Here is a 26,168-nt window from a genome sequence, read left to right on the forward strand (position 1 = left end):
CCAACTCTGTCACAAAAATCTGATTACTGTCCCCTTCCAACTTCCCCTCTCCTGACTAATAAGCACAATTCTTAACAGGAGCCTTGTACTTCCCTGCTCTCTCTGTACACAAAATACCTGCTCTGCAGACTTCTGCTACTCAGAGTTTGACACAACTGTGCTAAGAAGAGTATATATATATTCATCACAGCTCTAACAGCAAAAGAGATCCCTTCCTGAACAGAAAATGAGGTCTGACTCAAAAAAAAAGAGAGAGCCAGGTAAAAATCCAGTGGCCAAAGTTTGGGCACAACTCATCCCCATGCAGTTGTTGTGCAGAGTCAGCCCAGTCTCCCCAGCAGAGATTGTGCAGGGAGGTACATGCTGCTGTGGTACACTGCTTTTAGTAGGTGTGTAAACAAAAAACCCCAGACCCATCTGGCACTACAACCCAACAGGAAAACAGAGTTTTATAAATCAGTGCCAAATTTTCTGAAAGAATAATCACTAGGTGAGCATGTTATTATATCACAGTATCCACCTTTTTGAGTTGGGAAGGGAGATTAAGAAGAGAAAGTTACAAGGTTTTCTTTGAAAATGATTTCTTGGAAATCATTGCTTTATGATACAAAATCACAGTACAGACAAATTCTCTACAGAAATTAGCAATTTGCAACTGGAAATACATTTACATGTAAAAGCAAAACAGCTGCTTCCAGACAAGAGCATGTGTTCCACCAGCCATGCTCTTTCTGACAAAAGAACATGTATAAAGATGGAGTTTAAGCCTTGCTGGCTGCAAATGCCATTTTGCATGAGGAATTGATCACAAGTCTTCAAATAACACATCCCAAGTGATCAAGAAAGTTCCTCTTTTCACACTGACTGCTGACACATAAATATTCATTATTTTGCTGCCCAAGCAAACCCTTTTATAGGCTTGGGATTCGCTTGTTTGTTTTTAGGCAAAATTGAATTTCCTAATTTTGATCTAATTCTTAGTCTCCTTGAAGAAAAACCTCACAGGTTTAATAATAACAAAGAAGATTAAAACCTCATGCAAAGCAGTTTAAGCAATTATTTCAAGCTGCACTCTGAAAACCAGATTTCCCCCTCCCCCTCCTATTACATAAGGTCCATGTTCCTCTGCTTTACAGGCCTAGAAAGCTTTCCAAACTCCTATTACCAGAGATTAATAAACTGATCACCTTTTCCTTTAGGATCACCAGGGACATTTAATTCCCTTTTAAAGGACTATAGTTGAAAATGCAATTTATCTGCTATGCTAAACTTTTCTGTTAAAGCCACTGAGTTTAGGTGAGCTGTGCTGCCATGTCAGCAGCTTGCAATTTCAACTTATATTATCAGTAAATTCAGATTAAAAACCTGAATCAGCTGAGAGAGATTGTTCTCTGAAAGTGCTTATTGGCAGTTGGATGGGAGTGCAATGACAGGACTTTTACACTTTCACACTATGGACTCTGCATCTTCTGGGTTGTTTCTACAAGACTCACCACACTGATCCACATCTGAACTTCCATTCAGCTTCAACCAAAGCCTTTTTGTCCTTAATAAGACTAAAACCTTTTCTTAAAAACAGTAAATATCTTACAATTGCAGTGGGATTAGGCTATACCCTGCCTCTTACCTTTGAAATCAGGGCTCCATGAAGAGCAGTCCCACTGCAATAATGCAACTACAACTAGCAATAGTCAGGAATCTCTTCCTAAGTCTCAGGAAAAGAATTCCATTTTGCAACACTAACACGGATTGCTTGCTACAACACAGTAAATATAGCTAAAATGTTTCTCATGTAGAATGTTTGTGATATTCCATACTGCATTTCCTCTGCTGACAGCAGAAGGAACAGGGACATGCAGTGATGTGGCAGATTATCAGGTATTAGCCTTCTTCTTTATTGAATATAGGTTCAGTCATTACTTTAAAATTATGTTAGAACACCTTGAAAACTAAGGTAAGCCTGCTGAGATGAGAAATTCATGAAAATGCAAGTTATTATAATAAGATAAACAAAGATTTCTATAAAGCACTGATGTATTATGACAGGTTCAATTTCCTTCCTGTCTGAAAGGAAACCCATCAAACCTTCAACCTCAAAAAAAAAAAAAAGAAAATTCAAAGTCAAGACAAGGCATCTCAATCTACTTCTATGAACTTCTCTTAGTCACAGATCTTTGAACAACTACAACAATATCTGTCCATACTCCAGAGCAATTATTTTTCATCATCTAGAGCCCGTTGTTTTGTGACAGCAAGGTTCTGTACTTCCCAGGGAGGCAGTACTACTGTGATGCACAAACAAGGCTTACTTTAGAGAAAGAGGAAAGACATCTTAGATATTCTGAGTTTTTTAATGAGCAATTTAAGTTTTTAAGACCTAGAAAAAGAAGTAAAAGTACAGAAGTGTAAAGGAAACTTTGTAAAACTGCAGTCAATCCAGAAATGTCTAAAGATGGCTTTACTTGAGTTCACTTGACATCATGACAAGTGACTTTACAAGGCTGACTGTTTTTACAAGCTGAAAGCAAAACGTTGCCATCTTCTCAGGTGCAATTCTCTCCCTGAATGCACATAATTAGGAACACAGCCTTTAAGGCTTAAAAGGGATTAGGTCAGGATGACTTCCATGAACAAAGGCTGGCAGCTGGCAGGACCAGGCTGTGTGAATTGCTGAGGAATTACAGCAGGCACAGGAATGAACTCATGCATGACCCCACGGGCCTATCCTCAAACAGAAACTGAGCAACTCCATTCCAATGTACCTTTTTCATTTCATTTTCTAGGTTTTCCTCCTCCTGGCCTTCAGACAGTCTCCTCCTTAACTCTGCAATTTCCCGCTCCACGTTCTCTCGGTACTGGCTCCACTGAGCTCGCTCTTGCTCCATCCTGTGGTGATACTGGAGCTCATAGTCACGAACAGTCTCTAGAAAACAGCATTTTCAAAACTTATTTTCAATGGAAGTTAAAGAACAGAGCTTTAGGAACTCCATCTCCAGCCACTCAATGATTTACTATAATTAATCAAAGCTAGGACAACAGTGAACTCTCCCTTCCCTTGGACTCCTGCCCCAAAACCCAAATACATAAGTTAAAAATCCAAAGGAACTAAATTCAACTAGTACCATCAAAAAAAAAAGAGAAACAATCGCCAAAAACCTGTGCAACTCCTAATTTCAAGGTAATGTACATGACTAATATCCTATTTAGCAACACATTTTGTACCTCCAAGGACATCATCCAAACAAATGACCAAACCCTTAAAAAGGTACTCCAAAATGCAAAGAAATTCAAACTTCTCAGAGAGCTTCCATTTCCCCAGGATTCTGTCTGTTTACACAGGGACAGCAGCTGGCACAGCTGAGCATTAATCGTAGATCATAAATAAACAGACATTTGTGTACTCAATATACATGAAGGTTTGTCTGTTCTGGGTGAAAAGTACAATGAGGTGATGGAAAAACTGCCCACAGCTCCAGGCTCAGGATAGTGAGATCCTGTCTGTGAACCTTTAAGAAAACAGACATCTGTGGCAATAGTCTGTTCCCAGTTCATATCCTTTTGTTCATTCCCTTTGTCTCTGAAATGTCAAGGGCTGTGTAACATGCAAATACAACAAGGAATAGATCAGAACTATCAAGAGAAAAACCACCCAGGACTGAGAGAGCAGCGTGTGCAGTCACTACCCTGGGAAAGGCCCACGTGAGTATTGGAGGGAGATCTGACTCTGTGAGAGCAGAACTGTGTTCACACAGGAGGAAAAAAGAGAATTGTGCTGGCAGCTTCAAGTTGTTTTCAGACTTGTCAAATTACAGGCATCATACTTATCTTCATGGAAGGATGAAGTATCACATTCACAGTCCCTCAAAAATGCTTTGCATATACATGAGGTTCCCGTGGCCATGAATTCTAAACTCTGTCCTCAAGTTGACAATAAAAAAAACCCATCAAGCTCCTTTTCACAGCCTTGGGAACTACACTTCATCCAGCCCTTCTGCAGCTTTCCCAAGCCACAACAACCATCCATACTCTGTAGAAGAGCAGGCACAAACCCCTGATGACATCAGGGTGCTGATCCCAGCAGCTTGGCTGATTGTTACCTTTCATGATGGCCTGGAGGGAAGCCACCTCTTCCTGCCACTGCCTCTTGACCTCATCGATGGCCTCCTGCTTGGTGGTCTCTGACACTGTGGCGATGGCCTTGATGTTCTCCATCTCGGCGTGGGCTTCCATCAGCTGGGTGCGCAGCTGGCCCAGGTCATCCTGGGCCGCCTGCAGCACCGCATTCTGTCTTTTCAGGTCCTCTGAAAGGAGGATTGGACACATTTAGCTTGATCAATGAGTTCAGTCTGAAGGGCAGCCCTAGTTGCTATGGCAAAGAACAGAAGGGAGTGAAGGAAGCACTGGTATTAAAACATCTACCTGTAATGACTGAACAAATGTTGGCAGGTATCTTCAGGGAGTGCTGTTTCTTGACTTTGCTTGCCCTTGCCTTTTATTAAAGGAGTATCTTATGGATGCAGGCACCAAGCAGACACTAGATATAACTAGGATCAATAGACCTGATGAAAGTGAACTGTGCTTTTCATCAGTTCTTATTATTTAACTCATTCTGGTAATGAATCTGGAAAAGGCACCAACAGACCAGAAAACAGTTTGTCCCCCATTCCTGGGACCAACTTGGTTCTCAATTTGGATGGAACACTCAGTATTTCTTGAAGAGAAACACTCTGTGACCACTTTGGAGTGCCCACATAAGAAAAATATGCAACCTAATTCACTTTTTACAAAGACTTTGGTGAAACTGAGCTTCTACTAAGAAAAAGGATATATTCAATGGAACACCCACTACTTCTCTAATTGTTGCAACTATAAACAGAAATTAAACAAATTTCATAATATCCTCCTGAGTTCTCGGCTAATCTGAAACAAACAGCTCTGGAAGACATATATAATTAATTCCAAAGGCACTAACACAAAATATGTGTTTTATGCCCACACAGCCTGCTTCAATGGCAATCACTTTTAGCAGAAACATCTGGCCAGTACACAAGCAACACCAAGCTATCTCCATGTGCTTCCCTCAGGGCCAAAAAGCCAAATCAATGCTGGTGCTCTCACCCCTGATAGAGAATACAGAACCCAGAGCTAATCAAGTACGTAAAAGGACTTTAATCCTTGTGTAAAAACACAACATTACACATTAATCCTTGTGTAAAAAAAACTCTGTAGCACTAATATTCTTAGTTTTCAAATGACAGTATTAAAGATGGGTCCCAACAGCCCCAATGTTCATTTAGGAAAGGGTCCTGGAGAGAGGGAGAGGGAAAAACTTCTGGGGGGGGGTAAAAAAAAAGAAAAGTTATATATTCTCCTCTGGTGTCCTTTCACTTCAGTACCTGTGAAGGCTGGGGTCTTTTTTCTGCCCCTATCACAATTTATTTTATATTTTTGACTGTACCAAAATGGGAGAATTATTGCTGATCTCATCAGTAGTGTCTTGTATCTTAAATTTCCTTTCATCCAGCCTTAGAAACACAAGTAAATAGGCTTGATATATGATCTGATCCTTCATTATGCCTGTTGGATTTCTGCTCTCATAGGCTTATACAGCAGCTGCAATCCTAATGCATTATGTTTTGGCTCTGCTTTCATATGTTAAAGACAGGAAAATCATCAGAATTAGAAAAATCAATCTGGCTCTCAGAACAGCTATCTCTATTCTCTGATCCTTCATCAGATTTTTGAGCTCATATGATTTAGATTTTCCTATAAATTGTGTTATTGAAATAGATGCCCTTGGCTGGTATTAAAACTTTTATAACATTTGCCTGCTTACAGCCTGCCTCAGATGGGAATTTAAGACAAATAAATGCTACATTAAAAAAAGGCCCCAGAGTACAAACAGCACAGCATCCAGGCTATGTCCTTCCATTTACCAGATCAGCTCCTGCTCAGAGAGCACATCCTGAATTCAGGAAATTAGTATTAAAACTCACTGGTGGTGTTTCTGCATGGACATCAAGTTGCTCTGGCTCTTATCCATGAGGCAAAACTTTAAATTAATTCTAAAGTTCATTCTAGGATGCTCAATAGTCACCTACTGAATATCTTACATTCTTATTATAACTGTTTAAAAGACAACGCTTCATACAGGGATTATTTGAAGAAGAAGTTCAATAAACTTAAGAATAATTCAGAGAACTGAGGACTTACCTTCCTTAGCCAGGTATAACTCCTTAAATTTTGCTCTCTTTTGATTAAATTCTTGCTCAAGTTGCTGCTTTGTGCGCAGATATTCTGCATTGACCTTTTCCAATTCTGCTACCCGTTGTAGAAGAGCATCTAAAAATAAAGCAGAAGATCAGGTACGTCACTAACAGTGATCCAGACATCCCATTCTGCAAGGCTGAGGTTTGGGGGTTACTCTTTTTAAAATATCTTTACTCATTAGCTCTGCTGTTGCCTCATGATAATGAGGAAAACTACCCAGTCCTTTAAGGAACAAAGGAAGGTAGGTTTTCTTAAGACTGTAACACCAAATTCTAGTTAAATATCTTTAGGGAACTAAAGGGAATGTGGCAGGGAGATCTGCAGAAAGCAACGTTCCCAAGAAAACCACAATTTGGTATATACAATGAAGGAAGAAGTAGAAATAATCCTGGTGATTTTTTTTTTCCCCTGGGAAGTGTGTGAGGGCTGAGCAATGAAGCACCAAGTGCTCCAAGGCTGAGGTCAAAGAAAACAAAGTGACAGCAGCTCAGCCAACAGCTATGAAAGGGCAAAGCACAGGAAGGAAACCCTGTAAGCTAAAAATTAGGTGCCATAATCAATCCAGTCTTCAGTTCTGCATGTTAACCAAAAGATGAACCAGACTACATCTGAAGAAGTTTGCCAGAGGATGACCACAATCTCCAGAGAATTAACTGATTGTAAGATCAAACTCTCCCTCATCTCCAACAGGTAAAAATCCTCAAGGGTCCACCTACATCACTCTGTTTTCCAGAATTTACCACATCAGCCCTTTATGTGCTGGTACAATGACAGAAGGAAGAGTAGGAAGTCTACAAAGATTGTTATAACATGCTTATTATTGAAAAAAACCATATTATACCATTGTATGCTGCTATAAAGACCCCATACAACCACCAACCTATCTGCATGGGCAATGTCCACTTCCTTGCACCTCAAGTTCTGCTGTAGGGGGCAGTTTCAACTTGCACACCTCAGAATCCAAATACAAAATGGAAAAAAAAGACTGATAAGCCAGAACAAAACACATCTCCCTGGTGCAATGAATTGGGGAAAAAAATGTTCCTCCACACGAGTCTCTGTATGCCCTGCAAAAGTGTTTTGTGGGCATGTTCCAACTCTGCTGTGCAAAGTGAATCACTTCAGATATAGCCTCTATACAGCTCAGACTAGATACACAAAATATTGATCCCTCAGAGGTGTTTGTGTATCCTATCCAACACTTCCCACCACAATCAAGTACTGAAAACACAATCCAAGGGCTGCATGACTTCAGCATCAAACATTTGGACTCACAAGCAGCTGGAATCAGCTCTGCAGCTTGCAGTGGTGGCAGCGCCATGGAGATGGGGCCAGTTATTTTTGGTACCAGATGATGTTGAGTAAGAGCAGACACAAACAAAAGGGCCTTCTATGAGCACAGGTATGTTTTACTGATTGCTGGTTATAAGAGCTTACGGTGTTATAAAACGCAGCACTTAATCTGTTGAGCTCTGAATAAAAGATACATGCAGATATAGGACTGACAAAATTTTAATGTTGCTTTTTTACAAAAATCCTAATTCTTTATACAAACACATAGGTTTTTCTGACCAGCAACCCCTATGTGGATAGTTCAAAGCCAACTGCACAGGAGTGTTCTCCAGAAAATGAAAGGAACTTGCAACAAAGACACACTGAGAGCAAAGCTTCAAGTGAGTTCAGAGAGTGTCTGGATCAAAACCAGGGATGAAACAGCACATGTGGAACCAGGTCTGGGTAGGAAAAACACTTCCCAAGGTTAAAGGGTTGCCTTTGATCTCTTGCTGAAGTTTTGCAAAGGGAAAGGGTTTGCTTGTGTTTCCATTCCCCCGGTCCAGTGCAGGGTGAGGCAGGGCCTGCTGCCACCATGGCTCTGCTGCACACCCCGTGAGCAGCTGGAGCTGGGTTTGAGCTCAGCTTCAGCTCCTGAAGGGAAACTCCTGGAGGCACCAGAGCCTAAGGGAGCTGTGTGCCAGGGCCAGGGCCAGCCAGGCAGCTCTGCATCCACAGGAGCTGTGTGCCAGGGCCAGGGCCAGCAGGCAGCTCTGCATCCACAGGAGCTGTGTGCCAGGGCCAGGGCCAGCCAGGCAGCTCTGCATCCACAGGAGCTGTGTGCCAGGGCCAGGGCCAGCCAGGCAGCTCTGCATCCACAGGAGCTGTGTGCCAGGGCCAGGGCCAGCCAGGCAGCTCTGCATCCACAGGAGCTGCCCCGGAGCCTCAAGCACACGCTCCAGCTGAACAAGGGGGAATGTGGACACCATTCACCCTGCACACAGTATTTTGAAGACCACACAAATAAACTGTTTCATTTTACAGTTAGTAATCCTGAAAGTTAAACCAACTGCAGACTCAGCTCTCCTGCCCTCAAAGATGACTCAAGCATTCCTTGTTTACTGAATTCCCTTTCCATCTTCCTTCAGCAGAGAGACAGCAGCAGCTGTGCTGCTGCTCCCATCACAAAGTGCAAAGCAACCAAGCTATATTTCTTCTGAAGGTGTGAGTTGCTTGTGCTGAGGATGGAAGGGCAAGAGGATACCCCAAGAGCAGAATGTTCAAGTGCTTCAAGCTGGGGAAACAACAGACTCATCCTTTTTAAATCCTCCCACCCAAATAGAATGAGGGAGGGCAGAGGCACCAAGAAGGAAATGAAATTTAAATATTTACATTTTTACAGTATTCCCCCCCTCTCTGCAGCATGGCAGTTATGCCTAAAAAGTAATAAATAAATAACTAAATAATCAACCCCTTCCACAGCTGAGCTCTGGCAGCTGTCAGGGCCAGCTGCAGGCGTTCAAAAAAACCCAAGCAGTTTAAGATCTCAACTGCAGGTCATCCATCACTGCAACTGTGCACTAACATTGTTCTTTCGATTCTATACAAAGTTTCAAGTGATTTTACCACCTGTGCTAAATATACAGCTCAGGACAGACCTCAGCACATCCCCTCTGCAGTGAGACAAGGCACAAACTAGAAGACAACAGGCTATATAGGTCAGCATCAACCCCCTCAAATGCACCTGCATAGGAAGTAGAAGCGAGAGAAAGTTCATTTTTGAAGACACCCTAACAACTACCGCCTTTCTCCTAAGTGATTAAGTTTACAAAAAAATTATTTTCCTCTTCAGAGGTTCAATTTGTACAAAAGCCACACAGACACTTCCCAAAATACAAGTGTGATCCCAAGCCCAGATGCCAGGCACAGGTACCCTCAGGCTGCATGGCACAGATTAAAGTCCACCTGGAAATGCACTGGAGTCAATGGCAGGAAATGAACTCATTCATAGATTTCCAATTAGGCCTTTGTCATTTATCACTTAATTTTCGCTCTGACTTCAGGTCCAGCTCACCCCAGGCCTGTAACAGAGCTGAAAAAGAAAACGTAGTTGCCATCACAGGCTGTCAAGTTGAGCCCAGCCCCAAAAGCCAGAGGTGCACTTTGCAGAGTCAGAATTCCCCGAGCTGCCAGGCGCCGTTCCCATGCTCAGTCCCAGCTATCAATGTTTAACGAGGATGAGGGCACAGTAAATAAAGGAGATGGGCAGCGCTGGTGGAGCCGTGCCCGACTGAAACGGGAGCCGGGGTCACACAGGCACCGGCACGGAACGCTCTGTATTTCCTCACTGCAGCAGCGTGAGGACCTAATTCCCTATTTAGGGCCTGAAGTCATCAAGAAACAAACAAAACCCCTGAAGATTCAATTTCTTAACTTTGGAAATAATGCTGAGAAAACGAAACTAAATTAAAATTTATATGCCAAACTAAAAAAATCCAAACAAGAAATCCTTTTGGCCAACAATTTAAAATAGCATTTTTTCACAGATTATTAGGCCAAACAGACTACAGATGATGGAGTTATAGATGCCAATTAAATCACTAGCTTTATTTCTAGCTAGCAACACGGATTTTGCAGAGACTCTCCGGCTCAGACTCAGGGATCCCCCCTCCTGTGGAGCACTGACATTACAGCAAAGCAAACAAAGGTGGCAAACAAACAAAGTGAATGTCATCCTCCTTAACCACCCAGAAGAACTCAAAAGAAGGGCAGCAAAATCCATTTCAGAGCAGACTCATCGATTTACAGGAGAACCAGGAAACTGCTGCAATACATGAAGACAAACTAGTGAAAAAATATACAGCTTTCTTTTTCTTAACCCACTGCACAGCAAAATTCCAGTTCTAGGAAAACACTGGAACAAACACGCATTTCTTATTGACTAGTTATTTATATGCTGTTCCACAGATCAGCTCCAAAAAGGATTAAATTTTATGTATGACAGTTTTCAGTTACACAAACATGTAGTGATCATTCCAGAACTAAGACAGACAAAGCTGATTATCAATAAGACTATTTTTGAATACCAGATCTATTTATAAAATTAATGCCACAGAGCTTTCTGCTTGATATTTAAAGAGTCAAACATGACATCAAGAGTTCAGTGCAACATAGCTGAAATATGAAAACTGAGCAGAAAAAGACCTAGATGTACAATCAAATTTTTGGAGACAAAAAAAATGTATAGTTTCTGTCATTTTCTACCTTTCTTTTTCTGTGATGACTGCTTGAGACAGAAGTATGGAAAAAATACTTATTTCTATGAGTTTCTACCATGACTTTCTACTATTTTCTATGAGCACTAATTTTGTCTATCATGACATCATACTGGAGCCACAATTATGCTCTTCATAAACTTTTAATCTAAGTCTGCCACCAGACCGTTCATATAGACTGCAAAAAGCTTTTCTTTATTTTACTCAAACAGGATTTGATGAAAAAAGAATAATCAACACCCCCCCCATACAATACACTCCAATCCAGCTGTTTGCACGAGGCTTTCAGAAGCAAAGGAACAGACTGGGGTTCTTTGAACAAGCATGGTAAACAGAAGCAATTCCTGACTTATGAAATGCGGTTGCTTTATTTTCAAGAAACATTTGCCCTTACACACAGATATCCAGCGGCAGCGGCTCAAACTGGAGGGAAAAAAATCAGCTTTTCTCAAACTTGCATTTGCAAGCATCAAGTATTTTATTTACTGGGCCAAATGGCTCAAGCTCAGTGGTCACACACGTGCCTGGTTTTATTTGAGGGCACAGAATGACCCCTGACTTCTCACTTGCCACTTTCTTTTTCAGAGTGGCACCAAACGCCTCCGGCTGTCACAGCTCCCCTTTCACAGCGTTTCACTGTTTGTAGTGGTGAGAACTCAACCCCAGAAAGGGGAAAACCAGGGGGTTCTGCCCCACAGCTGTGCCCTGGATCTGCTCCCCAGCACCGCCAGCGCTGAGCTGCTGTGCAGAAGCAGCTCCGGCAGTTCCCCATTTCGGGCAGTGCAGCTTTCAGACACTGCTGCATTCATCCAGCCATTTCTGGCTGATTGTGCAGCTGAAGGTTATTTGACATCCACAATTTGTTCTCTATTGACTAAACATTCGCAGAAAACAATCCAGTAGCAATTTAAGGCCAAATCCATAAAAACTTGGTGTTAGTAACAAATGCAGATATCACTGTACAGATCTGAGCCTTGCTGCATCATATGCTACAGAAGCTTTATATTTATTACAGTAAATCAGCAAGTGCAGGATCAAAAATATTCAGCCAAGCATTGCATGTTACCAACATCTAACCACATAATAAATACTCTATTAAGTGGAAGCTTGCAATATATTATTAAAGTTTGAAAGTAATGTTATTTTTAATTGAAGCTGAATGACAAACATCTTTCCACTATAGCCTGTAATCACACCAGTGCCTATTCCTACTCTTTATTTTTCTTTTTTATGCTCAACATTGTGTGACATCCTACATTAAGGATCTTGGAGAGAAAATGAAAAGCCATCACTAAATTAAAGTAATTAAAATCTGAAGAAATTTAGATGTTTGAATAAATGGGAAGACTCTCTTCTGTAACACAATCAAGAATCATAGAATGGTTTGGGCTGGAAGGAACATTAAAGATCATCTCATTACAACTCCTTGGCTTGTGCAGGGACACCTTTCATTAGATGAGGTTGCTCCAAGCCCTGTCCAGCCTGGCCTTGGACAGCTCCAGGGATGAGGCAGCCACAAGAAGAGAACAAGCAAAAGGGGAAGAGAAAACAAAGGTCCTTTAAATGACTTAATTAAACCTGCAGAGATAGACAGCAATATGCAGTAACAACTGAGCCATTTTCCCAACAGCACAGCAAACATCTTCATGCTCAGTTGAAAGGAAAAGAAGGCCAACACACAGTTTCTCCTTCCCCCTTTTTTTCCACTTCCACTTCCCACTTTTTCTCCCTTTTCACGGCACTCACAGGGAGTTAACTACTTCCTTGCTTTGTTATTGCCTCCCTCATCTTCTTTCCCAGACACAAAAGCAGGCAGTTGCTTCCCGAGGTGCAGATCTCCATCTCACAACACTCCATTTCACTCAGTAAAGCAGAATCACACCTGACTTCCAGTTTGGTAAGCCCACTTCATGTGACAAGAAATGCTCTTCTATACACTTAGTCATTCTGACCCCAGGTTAACTTAAGTCTAGTTTTAAATTTATGCTTAGTTAACCATTATTTACATTGGTCTGCAATGGAACAGTGCTCACTCATATCAAGTATCACAGGAATGCACTTAAACAAGGATGTCTACGTTGACAAAAGTGAGCTTGAATTTTTTTTTCCAAGTTTCCTTCCATTTGCCAAAAGCATAATTTCTTTCCAAGGACTGTCCCCTACCTCCATCATTACAGCCTGGCTTTCTGTACATCCCTGCTCACCATAGTAGCTGGTTCTCTCCTTTTAACTAGGCTGCCATCAGAACTCTCAGTTCTGTGCAGTTCTTCTTCTTCATGGAAGTCGCAGCCTAACACACAAGAGGTTTTATCATCATTAGTTTTCACTCTATTTCATCTCTGCTACTGCTGTTTTGGTGAGGAGTACAATTTGTCAAGAAATCTCAGGAAAACACTATTGGTTAGCACTTTTTTCCCAAGAAAATCAACCACACCCTGTACTTTATCAATTCTTTGAATAATTTAAATAGGGCAGCAGTGGATGAATCACAGAGTTGGAAAAGTCAACCAGACAATACCATTAATGGAATCCTATGGAAAGGATTTTGGCTGTATGCTGCTGCTACCACCAGTGAATCTCCTCAGAAATGTGGTGTTGCTAAGCTTGAATGAATATCAGAGTATTTCAAAAGTCAACAGCAAGCTACAGTCTGGTGAACTTTGAATTCATTTACAGTGACACAAAATGGAGAGAACAGAGTTACCAATCTCATCACAATCACCAGCATTTTCCTTGCTTCCTAAGTGCTCGCATCTTGTTACCCTTGCTTTAACAATTTTTCGGGTTTATATCACCTTTTTTCAGGAGGATCAATTTGCAAAAAACAAAACAAAACACCGAAAAAAGACAAAAAATCAAACAAAAAACCACACCAAAAAAAACCCAAACCCAAAACAATACAAAAAACAACCAACCAAAAAAAACACCCCAAATTAAAACTGCTCAGTGTCTCCTTGGATTTCTGAAGGGAGTTATTTATTCTACAGGCTGTGGGCATTTACTCAGAGCAGTCAGTGCTTGAGCAAACAAGAGCAGGGTGATGGCAGCACAGAAGGGGGAAGGTGAAGTCCCCAAGAAGTGGGCACATTTCTCCGAGAGGGTTCACAGCTGGATTGCACCACTGGCAGCCCTAGGCAGATCCCCACACCCTGCAGGCACAGCCTGAAGCCATCAAAAAGCTCGGCAAAGCCTTCTGAGCATTTCACACACCTGAGCTCAAACAATGCAGATGTCAAACGTGTCACACACAGTGTCCCTGCTGCTTTCACTTCACCAGCCTGTTCCACCTCATTACCTGCAGGGTAAACACCAAAAGAAGGTGTTTTAAGCAGACACAGAGGCTCCTCCAGCCTCGAACCAGACCTCCAGCACAGCCACCTATTCCCTTCCACAGCGTTTTAAAACAAAAATGTCAAGTCACATAAATCTTCCTGGCCAGAGCAAGACTGAAAATATGAATGAGCCTTCGTATTTACACAGCAATATTTCTGCCAAGTTTTTCCTCACTAGCACGTCTCATCATTTATATGATATAACCAGAAAATCCAGAACTGGATTACACGTGGCAGTTCCACTTGACAGTAAGGTTTTCAGTGTGTCTTCCCAGTAAAAGAAAATGTAAGTTAAGGATATTGTCTTAGTTTTAGTAAACCACCAGGATCTGCTCTTCCGATCAAATAAAAATATTTCAGATTGAGAATCATTTAGGGAGAGATTCTGATATATATTTCGTTTTATAGGAGATCCCCTACACAATTTGCACTCTGAGTACCACTAATATAACTGTTCTCTTAAAATGTAAACATTTGCTATTCCCAGACAACAGACAGATATTCTTTCAAGATAATTTAATTGCTGACTCATTTGCAGTGGGAAGAAAAAAAATTCCCTGTGACTCCTTATTATATGTTTATCACTTCGCCTACAGATTTATTAAAGGCTGTCCTCTTCAGGCAGAAAAATGGGAATAAAGTATGACTCAACTCTCAGGAAAAAAACAACCAACAAAATAACACAAAACAACCCTACTGCATTGTTCTCTTTGATGAAGTAAGTTAATATATAAAAGAAAACCGTTTCATTAATTCCAAAATTCCCCCAGACACCACCAGTCTGAGATCTCATGCTGTCTTGCTGCTTGTCACAGGGCCAAGAATTGAGGTGTAGCTTCGAGAGCATTTAGGGTACAGACCACCCCAGGTACTCTGCTTCCCAATTTCTGAGCAGAAAGAACAAATTAATGATAACCTAACACACTTAAAAATTCAAAGGAAGGCAACAAGAGTGAAATATAGCTCGACCAAGAAAGTGATGTGGAAGAAACAAGAAAGACGCCAATGTTTGTGAAATTTATATAGGCAATGGCTTCTGTAATTTACCATTGCTACAGGTATGAGAACACTGCCATTTAAAGCAAATTGGCATCTTTGTAGACATTTTCAAAAGCTGAAATAATCACAAGACCATGGAAACTCACTTCCACATGCACAGCTACCAGACAGCACTGCAGTAATTTCACAGGTACCAGAAAAACTTCAGAAATAGCAGCAACTCATACACAACTCAGGAGCTATGAATGTGAACAAGCAGCACAAAAGGGAGTTAACACCTGAATTCTTTCCCAGTGTGGTTCCCCATCCATTGTTTCATAGTCTGGCCACTCAAATTGGTATACAGAGAATAAACTGGGAAGGAGAACAGGTAAGAACTTATTTGGAAGGAATACTAATTTTAAAATTTTAGTTGTCAGAACAGGAGGCTGTAGACATGAAAAAATAGCACTGTAGAATAAGGATATAAATCTTAATAAATGGCCTGAAAAATACTGTTGCCAGACATATGTATGGAGATATTGTGTTGATAAATATAGTATGACAAATAATAAAAGACAATTAACATATTTATTTGATAAGGAACAGGATACAGATCCTATTATTTGAAGTAAGGTTTCTACAGCAATTTAATAGGTTCCCTGAGAACAACAGACTAGTACTCCCCCAAGCCTCTAGAATCTATTTCTTGACAGAAAATACTGCTGTGATTCTATATATTCATTTTTATTGCTACCACTTGTCAACTACTTGAATTCCTGAACAGTTAAAAAGGATGAAAATCCTCCTCCAGCATGAAATTTTCAAAACATTAAAAATATTCCAGGGGCCTAAGCAATACAGAATAGGAAGGCTTGACTAAGCCTGCAGTTACAATCATTTTAAATCAATTTCTGTACTGGTGGTCATCTGACAGGGTAACTCAGCACTCCCACCTCACTGTGAGCACACGTGCCTGTTACCCCCACCACGCTAGGAGAGCTTTTAGCAGCACTGACAGCATCACAAGCGATGCAGGAAAAGGTTGGAGGGTGGGAGGGGAGTGAGTCTCAACCCAGGTCCAAAGCAGACCACACCTGAGCACAGAGCAGACCTGACACACACGTGGCAAAGAATGCATAGATCGGAGTAAACTGAGAAAAAAAGGTCAGAACTACACCCTTGGACTCTCATACTACTACTGTGTGGTCTACAGCCTTCCTTATGCCAGCTCTAATGCTTATCTGGTCTTTCACTAAATTAATGAAACTAATTAACTCAGCAGTGAGTAGTTCTCAGCTAGGTGACTGAGCTGAACGTGCTCAGTGATGGGTCCAATGTGCAGGGCTGGCACAAAGGAATGAGGGAAACACGAGTGTGGGAGCAGGAAGAGGAGAGCAGGAACACTTCTTTCAGCAGCAGCAACCTTCTAGACTGGCTTAGCTGCAACATGAAACCACAGCCTATGGGTACAGTCTGATTATCAGTTTAACCTAAGTGCTTGCTGCCTGCCAAAAGAAATAGTCTGGCCTTCATTCTGCTCCCCACTCTCCCTTGTGGCAACTGAGATTGGTGTAGTCATGCAGCAGAACTTACTTTTTAAGACTTGATGACTGACATTTGTAAGTGATAAATGACCTTTTTCAAATCCTGATTTCCATTCAGACTCTCCAGGGGAAGCTGCCAAACTTAATCGCTATTAGAAAGCAAATTCCAAAGCTCAGGTTTCCCACCAGTGTTTGTATACACTCAGGTTTTGAACAAATACAAGAGTTGCATTGCACTGCAGTTTCCAGTATAGAAGAGCTTAGATTGGTACAAAACCTGGAGCTGTAGATAAAAATATATCAGAAAACATTCCTATCCCACAGTAAGGTTATGCTCACATTTACTCTTACTTGAAAGCAAACATGCAGTTAGATTAGATGTTGTAACAGGCCATTACAACCCCTCTTGATGGATCATCAGCTAAATGTAACCCTCAGTGCCTCCAACAAATTTAACTGTAACATCAGGAGTTAATGCACCACTTTGAGATTTAACATCTTTATCTCCAGTTTCATCTAAGACTCAAGCAGAAGCTGTGAAGACCAGACAGACAGCTCCAATATCCTCACAGCTAGAAGTGTCACTCAAGCGCAGAATCCAGAGTTTGCCTAATTGCTTTCCCATTAATTTCACATGGGAGAGGATATAAACAGACATGGCAAGCTGGCAATTAAGAAAACCTTACTTGAAACCAATCTTTGAAAGAAAATTTAAAAGATGCAGTATATGACAAAGATGCCAGCCTGTCAGATAATTTGAATTAACAGAGCCAAATTTATGTCTTGTACTTCACCAAAATAAACCAAGTAACACCACAAACAAAATCTATAAGAGGGATTTTGGCACAGGTTACTACTAATGTAAGATGAATGTTCCAATTCTTGCATCTGAAGTCAATGGGAGTCTAATATGAACTCCAGTAAGCCTCAGGAAAGACAATTTTCTTAAAGGATGCGGGACATGAAAATTTGTTGTAGATGGTTAAAATTTTATTGCTTGAGCAATATCTTGTAGCACTTCTCTGTGTTTCTTCCTGTGTAGATTAAGGCAACGACATTGAACACACAGATGTAGGGATTGTATTGTACTCTGTGGTTTTATCTACATTACTGTTTGCAAGTTACTGCTTTATTTTTTTAAAGCAATCAACCATGGTGCTCCCTCCTCATTTTGCATAGCACTGATGCAGCATAGATTAAAATAAATCAATTCTCTTGGGGAGTATTTTAATGGTGACCAGCCATGCAAATACAAAGTTACCCTACCAAGGCAAGGTTTGGGGGATAAACAGTTACATACAGAAACACTTGACAAAAATGATGAAAGAACTGTTTCTCCTTTTGTTGTGCATATTCCTCTCCTTTATTGACATTTAAACAGCATAGGAAATCTTGTTGCAATTATTTGTAAGCTAAAAACATGTATTGGCAGAAGATGCAATACAAACCACACAGTCTATTCAGGTCACTGGCCTAAAGGCATGGGAACACCATTATAATCGACAATGCTGGTTTGGTTTGATCCCCAGGTAATCCTTCTCTCTCACCTCCAGGCTATTCCCGCTGGAATACACACGGTTAATGCTACCACTGCCTTCCAGTTATTGATTCCAATTCACTTTGCCATGTGTAACTTCGGTTATTGCATTTTTGCTCCACAGTTTTACCAAAAAACACTTTCAGAAACCACAAAATATAACAAGATAAACATTAATAAAATTTCACCCAAATTTAAATTTCTTCGCAGTGTGACTCACCACAGTGAGGCTTATTAAGTAACTAAAAATCAGATTGCCTTTTTTTTTTCCTCCCAACTCCAGGATTCTGGTTATTTTTCAGTCCCTAACACAGCCAGACACACAAGACAGGGCCCTAAACTGCACACAGAACAAAAAATGAGCAGATCACAGCTCTGCTGTTTCCTATCTTGCTCTCAACTGATACCAACTTTCAGAACTGCTCTGATATCCAAAAGATGGAACACTTCTATTTTCTACTTCTATTTCCAAGAGGCATAAGTTAACTTCCAGCAATGAATTTTTTGCAACCTGTGAGACATTTAGCTTCTTCAGTTTATAAAGATACCAAGGTATTAAAAAATGAGATATCAGTCAATCTCATGATTAGGTAACTGAAGTTCACTGCCCCAAAATTCTATGATTTGTTCTGAAAAAACACTCAGAACCTGAACATGTATACAGCAGGGCTGGAAAGCAGATGAGTAGCTCTCTACACCAAGAGTAAAGCACAATGAGATCTTCCTTCCTGAGTAACAGAACCTGAAGAGCTCTTAAATAAAGAAAAATATATTTTAGAAAGAGCAAATAAACTAAGATTAGCATAGCTAGGGAGCCATATTGCTTGGAAGACAATTTTCACTGAGGAAGTTTGTAAAGTCATGCGAATTTCTCTAGAAGAGGAAGAACAGAGGGATGTGTGTGATCCCACAGAGCAGAGCAAGGCCTGGAGCAGCCAAAACAAGGGCACAACCACAGACAAGAGGTTGCAAAAGGCAAGGAGAGCAATATTAAAGAAGTGGTGGCTGGGAAGGGGAGCTGAGGAAACCAGAGGACTTGCTGAAGGGCAGCAGTTGCCCAAGACATGGTCAAATGACTGGGAGTTTGACCAGGGAGGGAGCAAAAACCTGAGACCAAAGAGCAAGCAAGGCCACATTGCTGCTGCTTCACTGTGTGGAGCAAGGATTGCCAGAGGAGATGGAAATGGATATAAAAGGTGATTCAAAAGCTTTATTTTCCCCCTTCATTGTACTGAAGGAGCCAGGCCTGGGAAGAGAAGTGTAGGATAGAGACAGGAAGGAGGGAAGCACCATCCCAAGTCAGCTGAACGCCAAGGGGAGTTGTGGCTGACAGAAGGAGACATGAACGGGAAAAACATAAATACACACAATTCCTCATTATATCAGCTGTCATGTTGAAGTTCTACACTCTTAGGGTACAACAGGCACTGCTTATAGAGCAACAGGACAACTCAGAAGTTTTCTCAAGCACCAGGTAATTTCCAGCTAAAAAAACACTTCTTCCTTCTGAAAGGCACAGAAACATTAACCAAGGGTACACTGCTCACTACTTCTTCCTATGCCAATTGACACAAAAATACCAAATGATTACATTTTTTCCAGAGATAATTCATCATCATGCTTAACTGACTATACTATGACTAAAATGACACAATGCTGACCCTATTTATAGAATAACTTGTGGAGGGTAGTACCATCAGCCACTACTAAATCAGACACTAAAACCAACTCTGCAAGTAAAGGCTGAACCACTGAGAAGCACCAGACCTTTGGTGTGAAAGATGTTCCTCTGAAATACACACACACAATAGCTTTAGGGCAGCTTGGTTATTAGTAGGTGCTGCTTATCAATGTTACCAGTTCTTCCCTTGAAAGATTTCAGTCAGAATAAAGCCATGATCTCAACCTCAGGCTTTTTCATTTTTTTAACTATTTATTTAGTATTTTTTAAGAAGAAAAGAGTGTAGTTAAAATACCTAAATTCAGGATAGAACTCTTCCCATCTTAGAAGCACTTTTTAATGAAATGCCTGGAGTGAAAGCCCAGCAAGTCTGCCAGTCAACCATCACCCATAATGAAGCCTATGGGATTTGGTCCACTCCCACACTGACAGAAATTGTTTGGTTTAGCTTCTTGAAAGTTTTAAAACAAAATTCCTTCTTCAATCACTTTCAAGGGAGTGCATACAAACTAGTTTCACAGTGGGAATTCAGTCCACCCACCCAGGGCTATGGGAAAGCAGTAAAGCATCCTGAGGCACCAGGCCAGGAAGGGAAGAAAACACATTACAGAGTCCATCTTCACCGTGACAATGGTGAGGTGGCCAAGCAGCAATACAAACTGGCAAAGAATTTACATCTTCCAGTGTTCAAAATGCAAGAGGGAGTCAGCCCACAGGTTAAAGTATATTCATTGTGCCTTCTGGCAGATCAACAGGTAATGATCAAGAACGTGGTCAGGGTATTTTTCAAAACTAGGAGATTTGCAATTTGACTTCAACTGGGAAACAGACACCCCGAATGTGGATATTCCCATTTCAGAGTAAACCGACCTGCTGAGCAGATCAAAACTTCCTTAGAAACTCTAAAAGATGGAAAAATGTATATTCAAGGTTTTTCTGTTTTGTTTTTGAAATCGAATTCCAGATTTGTCCACTGGAAAGACAGAAAAGCACACAGCCTAAAAAAATAATGTGAATGTTTGTGGTTTAATTAAAATGTATTTTTTGTATATTAGTAATAATATACTACAAATATAGTAATAGTAATAATATTAGTAATTGCTGAATAATAATATAGCAAGGACTGAGCAAAATGAAAGTGAGGGAAGAAATTTTTGGCCTCTTGGAAAGTACCAACAATTCTGAAGTTACTCCCCAAGAGATCAGAGTTTGACATTTGACAGTTGCATCAACAATGGTCCCCTATGAACCACACCTAGCTTCGAGATGAGTAATAGCATTTTCGGATACTTCAATTTTGTTTAAAAGTTATATACTTACAAGGAAAATAACTAGAAATATAAAAGCACCTGAGGTTTTGTTAGTTAATTTTCTGTGTGACATCCCTGAGCTCTCCAGGAGCATCACTTGGCCCCTGGGGTGTGTGACAGCAACAGCAAGTCCCAGCTCTTGCTGGGATCCTGGATTATTGACACACGGACACAGTGTGGATCACGGCACTGCTGCTGGCACCAAAATCAGTATGGCAACATCCTCCAATCTTCCATCTACAGCTGAGCAGTTCCCTCCACTGAGAGCTGGCACAGCCTCCCACCACTGACACACAGACACTTTTTACTGGCCTAAGTTACTCCAATACTGGATCAATTCTTTCTGCCAGCAAATTCTTATTAAAATATCTGATAGGCTGTGCCATTAACAGTTTATCACTGAACAATATCTATGTATATGCTAATTATCAGTCTGACTGTACTAATGGCTTAAGTTTAGAGCAGTAAGAAGAGTTTAATAATTGGCCTGTCTAATTAACTTTAGTATTGAAGAAATAGTGTTTTATGTTATTGCAATTCCTTCATTGAAATGTTTTCCAGAAATGAGGAGAATTACACTAAATCCTGAGCATTCTGATAGGGAAAAGCTATGCCAACACATTTTGTTTGGCAACCTTACATTCAGAGATGGCAAGCACCCAGATCCAAACTAAACCCAGGGAGCCTGAGAGGTTTGAATTTTGAGTATTACACTCAAAGTAAAAATATTTTGAAAAATAAGACATTACAGCTGTGGTAATGCAATCCAGACAACATGCATAAATTAAAATCTCAACAAAAAAAAAGCCCCTTGACCAGGAGCAGCAGGCCTGAAGCACAGGTCAAGATCATGAGCTCACAGCTCCCAGCACAGAGCACCACGGGCTGCCCTCCCTGCGATCCTTATCGAATAGAAACTCTGTTACCCCACATGCTGGATTAGAGGGTTATTAACATCTCCACTAATCCAAAGTACAAACCAGCGTAGGACACAACGCCCATTCTTTTCCTATTTCTCTGCACTATTCCTTCCCCTATTCCTGGGCCTATTTTCATTTCGGTGCAGGCTTTAGAACAGAAGACAATTTCTACCTTAATTCCCCTCATGTTGTTCCGTATGTTATTTCTACCACAGCAGAAAAAGTTCCACAAAACAAATCATAGCTGATGTGTCTTGCATGAGTAAAGAATGCATAAGTTATTTATAATCAATATAAGTAATTATAAAAAGCCATTATTTTTCCTTTGGGGAACATACTAATCCAGTTCTATTTTGTCACATGTAATCTTAAATCAGAGGTTACGCTACTCCTTTAAGCAATAAATTCAATGCAGACAACTAAAAATATTAAATAATTAATTTCTTGAACCTTCTCCACATTAAAATAGAACCATTTCAAGGCACACTTTTGGTAAGTTACTTACAAAATCAACACAAATGAGAACAACAGCATCGTAATCAAAGTGGATAAAAACCCCAAACTGGTCCTATGGCTGCCAGAGGAGGATGGGGAGAGGAACCATTTTAGGAGGTCAAATTCTTTAGTGTAGGACACAGCAACCACCTTCAGAATCCATCCAACTCTCCAGCCAGTCCCCTTCTCCACAGCATTCTAACCTCCCCACAGCTAGGGAGCAGGAGAAAGACAGCAATCCATACCTCCTGTAAGACAGACTTCAACCTATCAAACCACTAAATTTATTTGCACCTTTTTGCCTTCCTTTTAAACAACAACACAAATACATCACACGTGGATCTTCTAACAAACCTACAACTACCCTTCCTGGTCAAGAGGCAGCAAACATTTGTGCAGAGTTCCCCCGCACACCTGCAATGAGACAGTCTGCAAGAGCCAAGAAGAGAATTTGTTGGAAGTTGTTCTGCAGCCCTCAGAAGAACAATAAACAATGGTTATTCACCACAAAGTACAGGAGAACAACCCCTACCTACACTGACCTTACAAGCATGACAGCAGGGAAACTCACCTTCCCCTCAGTGCTCCACAAGGACAAGGCAGCAATGATTGACCTTAATGGAGGGAAAACCCCACAATCTAAGCACCTTCATCATTAAAACTCTCAGAAGGCAGGCTGAAATCCCTGGGGATAAGCACTTTCTCGTGTAACTCCACAAAAAGAAAAAACAAAAAAGGCCCACGCAATTCCCTAGACATGCATAATTAAGAATACATCATTGCCCTTTTCTAACAGAGTGCTTTCCCAAGGAAACTCAAATGCTTTCTAAAAGAGGAGAGCCCTGGCCTAGTCCAATGGCTGGGTAAGCACCAATCCTGCAGGATTCTGCACATCTCTCCAGTTCTCCTGTATTTACATTATGACCAGCCTCAGCTTCAATTCCTGGCTTTCTCACCCCTTCCCATACAGTAAACACTGTCCCTTCAACCTCACCTTCCAAGCTAAACATTACCTACACCTTTTTTTATATGCTCACAGTTCTGTAACCTCTTCCAAGGTAAAAAAGGTTCACAATTCCTCTCAAACCAGAAAGAAAGAACCTTTCCACAGCAGGAAACTTCAGGGAAAGCTTAACTTCCTTCTGCACAGGTCCATATCATCTTGAGAGATGATCTGTTATTTTCTTTGTCTTTTCCAGCAAAGAAACGCACTGTTCACACTGCACATCCCGACCTGAACCTTCCGAGATGCCTTTTCCAACACAACCAAACATCCCCCGCCGCGGCCAAATCAATGACGGCGTCCCACCCGGAGGATCAGTGTCTACCTGCACACACCGCCGCCCTTCCCTCCTCCCTGCCGGGGCGGGGAGGCCTCGTCCCATCGAGGCTGGGCTCCCCTTCCCCAGCAGCAGCGCGTCCTCCTCCCCGCGCTATCCGCGCTCCGTGCGCGCCGGGAGCCGCCCTTGCTCCACATTTACAGCCTAAAAAACCACTCGCGCTGCCTCCCGCCCCCTCCCGAGGCCTTCCCGGCCGAGCTCCCCGGGCCGCTCCCCGCTCCCTCCCGGCAGGTCCCCGCTCCGTGCGGGCCCCCCGGACCCTGCCCGGCCGATCGCGCCCAGGCCGCCGCCCTCGCCCCGCGGCCGGCGCGGCTCCCAGGCGAGCCCGGGGCTGCGCAGGCCTCGCCGCCGCCCCCGCGGTACCTTCGGTCTGGGCGCTGGGGCCCGGCTGGGCCATGGCTCGGCGGGCGGCGCCGCCGCGGCCTCCTCCGGGCGGGGACCGCTACGCCACGGGCAGAGAGACGGGAGCGGCCGGGCCGGGCCGCCGCCTCCTCCGCCTCATCCTGACAGCGGCCGCCGGCGGCGGGAGGGGAGGACGGGCAGGAGGAGGAGAAGCGGCAGCAGGAGGAGGAGCCCCGCGCAGGCGCCCGCCGTGAGGCACGGGAGCGGTGCGGCCGCCGAGCGGGGAGGGACCGGGACCGGGACCGGGACCGGGACCGGGACCGGGACCGGGACCGAGACCGAGACCGAGAACGAGAACGGGAGCAGGAACGGGAACGAGACCGGGGACCGGGACCGAGAACGGGACCGAGACCGGGACCGGGACCGGGACCGGGACCAGGACTAGGACCAGGAGCAGGACCGGGACCGGGACCGGGACCGGGACCGGGACCGGGACCGGGACTAGGACCAGGAGCAGGAACGGGACCGGGACCGGGACTAGGACCAGGAGCAGGAACGGGACCGGGACCGGGACTAGGACCAGGAGCAGGAACGGGACCGGGACCGGGACTAGGACCAGGAGCAGGAACGGGACCGGGACAAGGACCGAGACCGGGACCAGGACTAGGACCAGGAGCAGGAACGGGACCGGAACCGAGACCGGGACCAGGACTAGGACCAGGAGCAGGAACGGGACCGAGACCGGGACCAGGAGCAGGAACGGGACCGGGACCGGGACCGGGACCGGGACCGGGAGCAGGAAGGGGCACCGGGGGCAGAGATAGAGAACAAGAACCGGAACCAGGGACAGGGTCTGGTTCAAACACTGGGAACCAGAGACAGGGCACAGGGACCGGAATGGGGAAAAGGGACCAAATATTGGGACCAGGGAAAGGGACAGGGACTGGGGACCGGGGACTTGGAACAGGGATTGGGGACAGAGTGAGGGTGGCGGTGGCTTCTCCCTGGTCCCTGCCCCGGCTGGTCCCTCAGCCCAGGGCAAGGGAGAAATCCCCGGGCCTAAAGCCCGAAGGCATAATTAATGTTTATTATTAAGGAAATCGCTTTCAGCAACAAAATCCGCCCTTTAATCACAGGATCGCTGAGGTTGGAAAAGACCTCTGAGGTCATCAGTCCACCCTGAGACTGATGCCCACCTTGTCACCCCCACCGTGGCACTGGGGGCCACATCCAGTCGTTCTCTGGTGTGGTGACTCACCCTGAAGGGGATGGAAGCACACAAGGTTCATAAATCCTCGTGGACAAAAGGACCCTCAAATGTCAGAGGGTCTGCAAACAATTGGAAAGTTTTATTAGTAAATTACACACTTGTCATGGAAATTGGTGTATTGGTCCCTGTCACAGTTGTTGTCACACCAGTAATGCAGCTGTGAGCTGGGTGGGCAGTGGATGGAGCCTGTCCTGCCAAGGGGTCCCTTCCCCAGCACCCATGGTGGGGCTGTGTTGATGGAGGTTTAGTCCTTTGGTGGGTTTTAGTCCTTCCACCTAACTGGGAGATCATGTCTGAACTCCAGGTTGTAGCAATAAAATAGTAGATCTACACCATTTGAGCACTTGTAAAATCACAGGAGGCAGAGTTGGAATAGAAATTACAATACCAGGTCCTTCCAAGGGCAGGATCTGTTACTACTCACTTTTCTTATGGCTTGCATACCCTAGAATGAGTCACTTTTAAACTGAATCTCACTTGTTGCCACAGTCTTTCAAACCTTACTGCCAAAATACATGGTATGGCAAGGCACAGGTTTCTGCATTCCCCATTAAATATTTCTCATTTAAACCAAATGCAAACCTGAAATAGGGAGCCTT

General features: G+C 42.9%; 1 protein-coding gene across 2 annotated transcripts in view; it reads right to left on the bottom strand.

Moving 5' to 3' along the window:
• Nucleotides 1-24,492, bottom strand: part of RABEP1 (rabaptin, RAB GTPase binding effector protein 1) — a 44,177-nt gene extending 19,685 nt beyond the window's left edge. Inside the window, exons 1-4 of one of the 2 annotated variants that reach the window (XM_063402443.1) lie at nt 24,321-24,492; nt 6,214-6,342; nt 4,098-4,301; nt 2,763-2,923 (exon numbers count right to left, since the gene is read on the bottom strand). In XM_063402443.1, the coding sequence (XP_063258513.1) occupies nt 2,763-2,923; nt 4,098-4,301; nt 6,214-6,342; nt 24,321-24,354 (528 nt within the window). In that variant the 5' untranslated portion in view covers nt 24,355-24,492. Of the gene's footprint in view, nt 1-2,762; nt 2,924-4,097; nt 4,302-6,213; nt 6,343-23,851; nt 23,925-24,320 lie in introns of those variants that run through there. The other variant, XM_063402442.1, reaches the window with a different exon arrangement.
• Nucleotides 24,493-26,168: the final 1,676 nt, after the last annotated feature.

Source organism: Prinia subflava, chromosome 8, assembly GCF_021018805.1.
Source record: "Prinia subflava isolate CZ2003 ecotype Zambia chromosome 8, Cam_Psub_1.2, whole genome shotgun sequence".
Classification (NCBI taxonomy): domain Eukaryota; kingdom Metazoa; phylum Chordata; class Aves; order Passeriformes; family Cisticolidae; genus Prinia; species Prinia subflava.